Here is an 11,918-nt window from a genome sequence, read left to right as displayed (position 1 = left end):
AGCTGTTGAGGTCGCTCATTCCATTCCTGATTTCAAGAAACCGTATCTGCCCAGTAAACTGTGGAGTATTCAGCTCTAACTACCAACTGTAACAGTCAAAAGTGCACCTATAGCAGTCGCTATGGTTGGAAAACAGTCAGTTGCTACTGGTGGAACACAGTCGATTGCTACGGGCTGGAAGCAAACTTGATGGATTCCTTTTCCTTTATACCTGTGGGTTATCTTGGACATCCTGCATTCTTCATTTACCATTAGTAATGCCAAAAACATTCAGGCCATTAAATCATACTAATTTATAGAGAGATAACTAATATAATAATAAAACTTTAAAGTAAACCGTATGCATACCCACATTCATATAATACATGCCTATACCAACATAGTATGAGCCAAACGAGCATGGATAGCTCATAGCACCATAGCAAGGTGGTTTTAGAGAAAAGACTAAGTAGCAAGATGAGGATCATTTCTAGGTCTCATCACCCTCTTTAGAAACTTTGTTGGGAACAAATCAGACAACTTTTGCTATGATCAAACCTGTTATTTCTACTACCCCAATACTCAACAGGATATTGGCGTACAGAATGCTGAAGATTAGTAAGTGAGAAGATGCCTCAACATTACGAATTACATGTGGCTTAAAAGCTTCATGTTCAAGGTCTCCTTTTTATGCCTCAGACCAGTGGTAAAACTTGAATGCCAGGGTAAACACCTCCCAAATGAGAGATGATGGCCATCACTGGTTATGAACAATTAGTACAGTATGTCTTCTGGTCTTGCTAGGTGGCTGGATCGTTTTGGGACTAAATAGGATCAGATTATCCGTTTTAAAACCTTTAGTGGAAAGTAGTAATTATGAGTGATGCTTCGATAGTCAGAGGGCCTGAAAGGCAATTTGAAAAATTATTCCACATGCTGGCATCTAATTATTTTGCTTGCATATACGAAATGCAACTTTTCATGTTTATACATCTAACATTTGTACAGACGCAGTGCAATGCTCAAATTTGACCACTAATATAATAATTATTTAGGAAAGATATTGATTCCTAAAAGCAATGTAGTTCAAGCTGATATAACGCCCTCTTAGATCATGTTGGGAAGATGCCTATAAGGTTCATAAGCTGTTATTTGCCACATCCCTCTGTGTAGCTTTAATTCAAGAAAAAAAAGGATAAATATATATTATAAATACCAATAATGTATAAGAAAGCTCTCAATTACAAAGATTGTTTATAGAAGTCCAACACTTGGGTATCAGAGATACTGCAAAAGCTAGTGTCTCCATCCCTCAAAGCTGCACTAGACATAGGGCCAATCACGATGAAATTGCTGCATTAACAATATCACCTGTTTGACAAGCATAATCAATGATCATTCATAAAATGGTATGTCGTGGACAATTTACAAACCTTAAAAAGTTTCATAAACTACAATCTGAATAACTCAATTTCACTGCCTTCAAAAGCACTGTAACACATTTCCCAATAGGATAAACCATACAAATTCTGACAATTAAAAATGGTTAGTTTTGTATGACTAGATCCATGTTGAATCCTTTTGTGTGTAAAATCCATGGACAAGTTGCAACTTAAACAAAACATAAATAAACAAGCTTCTGTTGTGTGCACTTCGCAAGGGAAACATTTCTGATCATTGTATAAGCATGCTGTGATATCCCCTTTTGTAAAAGCCCTAGCTTTTGCCCTAAAATCACAATTTCACGTAAAGTAGAAATGAAATAGAGATATCATTTACCAATTAGATCCTGATTGAGAACCCTCAATCATGTTAGATTTAAAATCGATCTTTCCTACTAGGGTTAGAAACATTATCTTAATCATCATTGTAAATTACATAATGTGCATGTGGGATTCACTTAAGGCTTTTCCCAACAACCCATCCGCATAATGGGGCCCCTGGGGAGATCATACAAGGTGCCTCGAGCCTATCCATCAAGCCCAAGAGCACGGAATGACACCCACCATTTGGCCTCCCAGCTCCACTCGGGATTGCTCTACTTGAATGGAATCTTGTGCTACTTGCATCCCTTATATGTACATTCTCCCCTCCATAATGGGAAGGGCAGATTGGATGAAAGACAAGGAATTTTTATCATAATTAATTACGCATATATATATATATATATATACACTATCAATGATAGTAGGAATGGTAACATTAGAAGTGATATATCAATTACTAAGCATTATTATATGATGAATCAACATGATCAAGATTATGTAGCATCATACCCAGTACTTTGTAATTAGCAAAATCTGCTGATCACTCTCGATATCTCTGCAATTATATCTCTTTCCTTTGATTTGATTGTCTTCCTATTGTCTGCTGTTCAATTCTGGTTCTCTTCATCTCCAATGCAGATCCATCTTATATAGCCTTCAAAATGAGGCGTAGGATTACACCATTTGGCTACGGATATCTCTCTTCATAATGAAATGCCTCTTGTAAACTAACCAATTGTTGCTTTGCTGTTAGTAATTGATTGTTGATATTTTCTTAATATCAATCATTTCTCCTCTAAGATAGAATCGTTGTCTTCACTATAGGGGGTCTCTGCCTAAGATTAAAATCGCAGCTTTACAAGGAATAAGATCGCTGCTTAATGAATATTAACTCACTATTCCTTAACATGACGCATTGGTAAAGTCTTTGACCAAGCTGTGTTAATCATCTTATGCATCGGTGCAGGGTTAGTTTATTTGATAGGATGGGATCAGTCTTAGAGTCACAGAAAATTGTGAAGTCTTAAATAAGATAATTTTCTCAATTTATTTATTTACTTCTGATTATGTAGTGAATATTATCATTATGTTCATTATAACATGATCGGGAGCATGACAGTCCGCCCTTCCTCGAAATTGCTTGTCCTCAAGCAATGGTTGATATTATCAAAAGTCATGGATTTGAACTAAGACATGTGTTTTTACTTTTAAGTCCAATGTGAGTTATAACCAATAGTTGGAAACAGGTAAGGTATGTACTTTAAGACAAGTTTTCTCTCATCAATTGTAATTGTAAGAAACTGTTTTGGTTGGTCTTATGGATATCTCTTTGAGACAAGGCAAGGGTAAACTTCCCCTATATTGAGAAGAGAATTAGAAGCATGACTCACATCTATGATCTTATATGAAATGTTTTTCTAAATAAATTCATATCGTAATTACAGACAATTTTCTCAATTTATTTATTTACTTCTGATGTGGTAGTGAATATTATCATTATGTCCATTGTCCATTATGACATGATCGGGGGCATGTCACATGCCCACATTTTGTTTTGATGTATATTAAGTAGGTCTTTAAATAAAGAAACCATTTTGTATCGCTTATTGGATCTGTTGATGAACTTTCCAGAACCTCGAGTTATAAAGCAGCAATGCATCTTTCTTTATCATCAATAAGAATGCACAATTTATCAAAATATTTATCAACTTGTCCACTAACACATAAATTTTATGAGCTTGTGAAGGCAATTCCCTCTCTGCAGGGTAGTTCCGGAAGAAAGCCCTCACTTGTCTTTTGCTTCAACCCTTGGAAAGAATGGTGCTAATCAGTAAAGGCCAAGTGGTGACTTGGTATGCATCAATTACTTCAAGATGATGAAACTTGCAAATGTACATATTAGAAAATTGAAGACAATTCCACTAGTGACGTTAAGTCAAGCTAATGTGGTCTAGCAATTTTGATGCACAGGCATACTGTAGGCATTTCCTAAAGAACATACTGCAACAAGGTGGATTGGATATCTGCAAAATGTTGATACCAGCCAACAACCAATTGTTCTACAAGTTAAATAGTTTAACATGTCAACTTATATAAATGCCTTCTGTTTTGCATTGTAAAAACGTTTTGAAAGAGATGGAAAACAAAGAATTATTATTAATCAAAAATTATTTGCCATATCTTATAGTGTAGTATTCACTGAGCTCCAGAAAGCCTTTTTCGTTATTATAAAGGCATCTTTTAAACAACAGCAATAGGAAAATGCTAGGGAACCCTCAAAGACTAGGCTATAATTCCATGTAAACATGTTAGAACTAAATCTGCATGAAACACCAACATCTGGCATCTGTTTCATTGTAGTATCTGAGCTCAGAACCAGAGTTTCAGTTATCTGGTCATCTACTTTAGATTGAACAACACAAATTGGAACTGCTTCCACATCCACTGAGCCATGTTTCATGAATGTGAAGCCACATCAATGCGTTTGGAGCACCAGGCTGCCAAGTAAAAATTAGCACTGTCAACATAGTCTTAAAATTTCTAAACCACTATCTTTCCACATATGCATATAAACATTACCTTTTCTTTTAACAAAGCTGATGTTAGGCAGCAACGTCGTTCTTTTTCTGCAGTTTCAATATAAATGAGATTATCAAAAGGAAGGATGGGAATAAATTAAACAAACATGGAATACTTTACAGCAGTTTCATTGCGCTACTAATGATCATTGAATTATGAAAGCTAAAAAGCAGAGAAAGGTGCCAAACTTATAGCATCCAAATAAGGATTGAGTTTTAAAAAAAATCAAAATTCAAGAAGTGGCAATTCAAAATGAAATTTCACTTGATTTACTAGGGCAGAGGAATCTTTGATAAACTCTCACCAATTAGCTCCCACTTATCAAACTTTACAAGCCAAATATCTGAGGCAAGTTTTGTCGGACGAATCTTATCGATCCAAATTCGAAAATTCTTTCCCTTCTGGTCTCCATAACATTGTCTTAAAGCATCAATACCAGTGAAAAGGTTTTCTTCAACCCCCCATGGATGCACCAAGATGCAGTTTGGATCCTGCCAGGCAGATCTCAATTATGAGAACATAAATCTGGACAATATGTATTGCAAATGTATTAAAACTATTTAAATAAAATGACTCTTGTGTTTCCTCCCAAAACAGAAATAGTATCTAGGATTTTGTATTGATTATATATTTTTATTTATTTATTTTTCAAATCTTTGTTCATATTCACTTGATTTGTCTGGAGGGAGCTTTCCATTAAGATCTGAAAGCGAAAATGAGAGAAAATGTGATGATCAAATGAAAAAACATGCTGCTAGTGTGCACATGTTCTCCCTAGAAAATTGTTGTATTCTTCTAAAGTCGATATCTTTCCCCAGAACTTATTCTTCTGTTCTTTATTCATATTCCATGTTCACACAGGGTTGCTTTCAAAGTTGAGGGGCTTTAAGTCAAAAAGATTTGATCAAATTGAAAACCATGAACAGTGAATTAAAAATTGGGTCAAGCAGGTCTTAGTCTAATTGCTAGTGATCATTCCCATAGATGCTCACTGTAAGCCTTATAGTGAATTAGCTTGTGCATTAAATATATAATGGGTGCAACTATATACTATTTTCCAATAAACAAAGTTAATTACATTCAAACTTACAAGTACACATTTTAGTCGATCAAAAATGTCACTTGAATCTTCAACTTCTGCACGGCGCCACTTCTCACATAATAGATGGAACTCCACAATCTCATGACCAAGGGAAAAGTTTTTTGGTGTAGTTTGGGAGTAGTCAACTATATCTCGAGGAGAAACATTGGGGTTTAAATTAAAGTGTTGCATGGCTTGGATGATGCCTGCAGCACATCTTTCACTTGCATGGAGAATTTTAGGATTGTTCTTGGCATTTTCTGCATGCCATTGTAATAATTCTTCTTGTGCATTACTGACCTGCATCCAAGTTTAAATAATAGAAGATGGAGAAAGATTAACCACGAATAATGCAAATTAGAAAGTAATCGAAGCAGCTGAAAGGAAAAAACTAAAAAGAACAAAATAAGTCAGAAGACTTGAAAAAATCTGCGTTTCATAACGATGAGAAGAAACATACCATGACTCCATAGACATCTGCAACACTGAATAATTCTGCATCATTGCCAGAATCACCGCAGACAAGAGTATTCAAAGGTGATTTACCTTCTGAATTGAATTTCTTCAGCAAATAGGCTAAAGCCTGTCCTTTACCAGCACCTTGTGGTAGTATGTCCAGATCAATGCCACCACTATATATGATCTTGACGTCCAGCTGTCAAATGATAAACTTAAAAACTATTAAGCTTCAAACTTATTTAAGGCATGTCTTTATGTAAGATTACCTGATAAACACGACAAAAATCTATTTGTTGGACTTTCATGAATGGTAAACTATTAGTCTAGTTCCCATTGAATGAAAAGACCTACAAGATTATGGTCTCAAACCTATGTCAGATTTTAACAGATCAAATCATTGAGAAACCAAATTCAGCCTTAATCCAAAGAGTGAAAACAAAAGAAATCAAGGTCCTAGAAGTTTTAAATATGCAGTTAGCTCATGATATCTTACCTGCCGTTCTCCTAGTCGTTTAGAAAGTATGTTAATCACTTCAGGAGCATGTTCCTTCTCAATATAAAAGCTTACTTTGTGGGGTCGTTGCTCTGTTTCTGCCTGTCAAAATCTCAACCCAAATGAGCACATCACCATGAATGTTGCTGCTGGAGTCAAGAATGCTTTACATCTATATCTACTTTGTAATGTAAACCATGTTTTTCACAGAATGCAATTCCTAAATTGGTAAGCTATTGATCCAACAGACAATGGCACTTATCTTACAGTATAGTCTGCTGAACAAAGAATGTTTTGAATTAGCGCACTTCTGGTAAAAACTGTGTAAGATTTTTCCAATCATCCTGATGAAGGATCATGGAGTTTGATCCAAAACATTGATTCAGAAAATTTTATACGGTTCTTACCAGAAGCATGCTAACTCATTTACAATGGACTGTCAAAATCTCATGTCTCTAAATAATGTTTTACCTGAAGTCTAAGGTGAGGAGTCTTAGCAGATTCTTCAAACACAATGCTTCTGTCCCACCCTTGATTCAGCCATTCCTCCCACCCTTTATCAGGGACCATTGCATCTCCATATGTTATCTCAGTTCCGACAGACATTATGGTAATGTCAGGAGTCAGCATTGGCTTCTCTTTCCTCAGCTCTTTATAGAGTGTTGGAGATCTCCCAGTAGAGAAAACCAGCAGGGAATCATGTCTGTAGTCTGCTTCCCATAATGCACCAAAACGAAGCAAGGATATGTTTTCTGGATCGTGGTGATCCACCTATTGAAAAAAACACCATGGATTTAGATTAATAGGATAATACAGCTGATGCTACGAAACTGCATATCTAGTTCTTTTAATCATCCAGATATCCAAAACAGAGTTAGCTCAAGCAAATTAGTAGATTTACAGAAAAAAGACGTAAAAGTGCCAAGTCTGTATTCAATAACTACTGTTGATTCACTGTTAAATTTATAGCTCTTTTCTGATGATACCAATAACAGGCCAATGGCAAGCAGAAAACAAGCTTATTGAATCATACCTTTTAAAAAATTAAAATTTCAGGCTATATTATCTCAGTAAAGCAACGTCCTAATCTAGTAAGTAATCCTTACCAGTGAATTGATTGAGTTGAACAGAATAATACTTTTGCAGATAATTGGCAACTTTAGTAGTGCAACAAAGGCAATCAAACGCGAAAGGAGTGAGGTTTTGATGTGGTTGATTCTACAGTATGGGTTGGCAGATGCAAGGCTTCAGAATGTCAGAGTGACAAATTCAAACTGTAGGCAATATGACACAGAAGAAACTTTTGTACATGTATTTTGGAGATGCCTAGGAACCAAGTACTTTTGAGATTTATTATCAATTTAAATTCAATCTGATTCTTAGTAGTCCTTTCCCTTGGAGAATCAGTTGTCGCTTAGGACAACACCCATCAGAAAAATTCATCACCGTAGCTCATGTGTGCTCATTTGCATTCATGGTCATTATTTGAAAGTGTTGGTGTAATTAAGGTGTTGTACCTTGGTTATTCTTCACTTAGGTCCTAATTACATGTCACTTAAGCTTACTTAGGGACTACATAGGAGATTTTAGGAGAATATCCACTTTAAGTGGTGTTATCATTTTATCATTCTCCACTTTATGTGGTGTCTCCACCCTTCGTGGCTTTATCACATTATCATATCCACCTTTCATGGTTGCACTTGTCCACCTAGGTGGATGATCCACATTTAGTGGTGTTATCATACTATCACTTTTCCACTTTAGGTGGGATTATAGGTTATCACTTTATTTATCATATCATAAGATTACAACACTTTCATATTCGTATGCAATCCTATCTTCTCACTCTAGCCTAATTAACAAAAGGGGTCTCTTATGTACTATTCATTCCAGTTGATTCCAATTGATTGATTCTATTGTATCATTGATAGGAATATAGTTTATTCTTGTCACATTATTTTTCTCTTGTTCTTGTGTTTTCCATAAGGCCTCTAGATCTTGGGTAGCTACCTTAATAGCAAAATCTTACAGAAAGCTTCAAAATATAATGTTATGGTCATTTGAAGATTCAATCTCTCAATATGAGGAATAGTTCAAATTGATTTTGGGTGAAAATGTAATATCATCAAAGGTTGAAAAATGCAGTCAATCAAAGTCATAGCTTGTTCCTCTCTCCTATGCGGATATTTGAGCATTTCTTAAGTCTAGCATAGTTCAATGATATGTTGAGAATTTCTATAACATTACAAGAATGAAGAATAGTAGCCAGAGCATTTTTTGAGGATATTAGGCAGGTTGTAGTAGACAAAACAGACTGAGTATAAATATTTTCTGGGCATTGAGATGAAAAGATTTGGTCCTAATTTTCAGTATTGTAATGCAGCTAATAAGCTTGATGAAGCATTATGACCATTTTCAGGATAACAACAGGATGTAATATTCACATAGATATATGGGAAAGAGTCGTCGCACTTTGTGTGTTCATCATGGTATTTCAAAGAATAAATTGTTTCATAACATGATGATTACTAGGAAAAAATAAATTCAGTTCACTTGGTCGAGGGGCAGTAGCCATTGCAGGGCCAATGGACAATGCCATGCATTATTCTTTAGTAGCTTTAAGAGAGGATTAAGCTTCATAAACTTGGTGTTTCGTTTAGGTTGAGTTCAAAGTTAAGTTTTTCAATTTGGTGCACATATCCACCTAGTTTCTAGTCACAGCTGTTGATGCTGATTGAAACCAACAATTCTCATTGCTCCTTGCCCTTTTTCTGCATATGTGACATCTGTGAATTTTTTGGACTACTCTGTTTGCGTTGCTAAAAAATTTTAATCACTTTCTCTTCACAATGGAGAATGTTTATAATAGTCCATGGAAGCTTTATGCTTGTGTGCGGTATAAGTGTAGGTTAGGCAATAGTCCATGGAGGAGGACTTGCAATACTTATTTGAGTATTGGGGATGAACATTCGGAACAATTGGTGGTCCAACTGTCCAATGGGGAAATGAAATTTTCAGCTGATACCATTTACAAGAAATGTTTATTCAAGCTACCATTTATATTTTGGAGAAAAAAACCAAGAAAATGTTTCCAACTGAGGGACTACCATCTCGCAAAATCATTTCTAAAATACTTATACTGGTATGGCAAACTTCAAGCACTTTTCATCTATGACCGCTCAAAGTTTCATTTCAAGAATTTCCCCACTCCGATGTCTGAGATGGAGGTTTCACCTTTCGCAGGCTCTGTAGTATTGGACTTTCGTAGGACAGCCCTAGAAATAAAAATTGAAACAGAGGGGCCATCGATGTTTGAATTCTGAACCTGACTAGCTCAAATTTTAAAAAGATTGCTTGAGAGAATATAAAAATTGCATCTGTGAGCGTGCACTGATTTGATATATTGATATATTAAATTTCCTTTAGGATTAAAAACCGAAAAATTTAATACACTTCTTTTAGGTAATAGAGTGACATTACAGTACCTGTGTGCTTTAATTTCACTGTCTGCGTGCCAAGAACCGAGGACAGACACAATACAAACTTCTAGTGATCTACATAAAGCAATCTAAACTCTTTTGATTTTCAAATTACACAATCCAGACTTCTATTAGTCTACATGAAGCAATCTAAACTCTTTTGATTTTCAAGTTTTATTCAGTGCCACTGTAAGAAAAATTTATGAAACGAAACCCCATCTGAGCCAATGGTCTAAGATCCTAGCAAATACTTAAAAAACACAAAATAAATAAAATCTTAAAACCAACAGATTCATATCATGTAAACATGCAAGATTCTGTCGAATTTGGGAATCGACCATGTATGAATAATTAATTGGATTGTAAACTTAAAGTCCTTAACAATCTCTGCATATTTTGATTTTGTATTACATTGCGCATAAGTGCTTTCAATGCATTGCTAAGAATAATTAATCCCGAATTCAAATCTGAGGAGAATTATGAACGCCCATCCAAAAAAACGAAAATTTAAGCCAAAAAACACACATACCATGGTATTGTCGAGGTCTGAGACGATCATAAGACGGGGGCATTCTTTCGATCCTTCCATCCTTGCCTTCTGCAGATATTGAGCACTTGATTTAATGCAAGTCCACAGAATGGGTTGTGAATTTATCAGATTTTTGGGGGGCTGTGCTTCTCCTGTGTAAAGATCTCAATGCCAGAACTGGGTCACGTGGAATAAAGTAATAGGTTGGAGAGGATATGCTTACAAGCTACCGTGTTCATGCTTCGTAAGAAGATACATTGAAATTAAAAGAGAATCGCAGAATAACAACTTTAAAAATATGGGCGCCACATATAATATTTTTGGCAGCACTTTAACATAGAATATCCTCTGCTGCCTTATTATATACCTTGAGTTCCATTCCCTATTAGATCTAGCTGCATTAAAATACAGGGTTAACCTAAAATCAGTTAAATATATACAGTCCAAATTCTATAGAAATAGGAACTATTATTTTAAGGATCTATGTTTGGATTGACAATGTGTGGTCTACCTATATGTGAATGTATGTGAATGAAAAGATCGTATATCTAGGTTTTTATACAAATAATTTGAAAAATAAGGATTAATTTAATATATTAAATATTTATTTTCATATTAATTATCATTCAATTTTAATGTGAGTTTTGCATTTAGCAAGACTTGATTTCTTAGTGGGTTCATTTGGAGCCATTCAACTTCATAGTAGACCAAGAGGCAATTGACAATTTTTAACTTTTAGATAATTGGTTATTATGAACATTGAATTCTAAATTTCTATTTTTTTATTTAAATATTTTTTAATTTTAATTATTTGTCTTATATTAATTTTTTTTTTTTAAACTAATACATAAATTAGTATATTTATTTTAGATAAGGTTATGTAAAAGATGTCTAAAAAATTATTTGTATACATATTCTATTATTACATTACAAATTCTCTTAAAACTAGGTATTTGGACTTTGGTGCCAAAAAACTTTTGGATGGTAATAATGATGTTGGAGGAGTTCAAAATTACATCTAGGAGTGTTGGTGTAAATAATTATTCATTATGGATATTATTACACTTACTTAAGTTTACTTAGGATAATGCATTTCATAGTAGTTTGGATATGAGACACTTGGGTGTTTGTGTCACATTGGGATAGTGTGTGTAGGAGAAATTCCACCTTTTATGGTGTTGATCTTGTTATTACACTATCATATCCACTTATAGTGGAGTGATAATTCCACCTTCGGTGGGTGATCCACCTCATGTGGAATATTATATTATTTCTCCTACCTACTCACACCTATTTCCTACCTACCCTTGTTTCTTATTGAGCCACATGTCATATTTGTGTGCTCATACATATCCCTAGCCTTGCCTATATAAGCAGGCTCATCTACTTTGTATGTAAGTGGTTGATCATTTTCTATTGATGAGAATACAGTTTATTCTTGTCCCATATTATGTCTCTATCTTGTACATTTCATTGACCTCTTGATCTTGGCAAAATCCAACAAGGAGGAGTAAGCAATTATAATTATAAAGAGTGATGTTGTGGCATGGTG

The 11,918-nt window shown here is 34.8% G+C and overlaps 1 protein-coding gene across 1 annotated transcript; it reads right to left on the bottom strand.

Annotated features, from left to right (window-relative positions):
* Window positions 1-3,882: 3,882 nt before the first annotated feature.
* LOC131036920 (sucrose-phosphatase 1) lies at window positions 3,883-10,716 on the bottom strand. The gene is made up of 8 exons (XM_057968930.2): window positions 10,367-10,716; window positions 6,830-7,129; window positions 6,359-6,460; window positions 5,867-6,061; window positions 5,416-5,706; window positions 4,630-4,816; window positions 4,326-4,372; window positions 3,883-4,243 (listed from the first exon to the last, which is right to left on the bottom strand). The coding sequence occupies exons 1-8, from the start codon at window positions 10,424-10,426 to the stop codon at window positions 4,151-4,153; spliced, it is 1,275 nt and encodes a 424-aa protein (XP_057824913.2). The 5' UTR covers window positions 10,427-10,716; the 3' UTR covers window positions 3,883-4,150.
* Window positions 10,717-11,918: the final 1,202 nt, after the last annotated feature.

Source organism: Cryptomeria japonica, chromosome 11 (genome assembly GCF_030272615.1).
Source record: "Cryptomeria japonica chromosome 11, Sugi_1.0, whole genome shotgun sequence".
In the NCBI taxonomy this organism is placed as follows: Eukaryota; Viridiplantae; Streptophyta; class Pinopsida; order Cupressales; family Cupressaceae; genus Cryptomeria; species Cryptomeria japonica.
Note: the sequence above shows the minus strand (reverse complement) of the source record. Positions and strands in the feature narration are given on the sequence as shown.

Excerpts from the sequence above, each read along its gene's own strand:
- LOC131036920 (XM_057968930.2), bottom strand. The coding sequence starts at position 10,426 with ATGGAAGGATCGAAAGAATGCCCCCGTCTTATGATCGTCTCAGACCTC. Across the intron at positions 7,130-10,366 it reads CAGACCTCGACAATACCATG|GTGGATCACCACGATCCAGA; the intron begins GTATGTGTGTTT and ends TTTTTTCAATAG. Across the intron at positions 6,062-6,358 it reads AACGACTAGGAGAACGGCAG|CTGGACGTCAAGATCATATA; the intron begins GTAAGATATCAT and ends ATCATTTGACAG.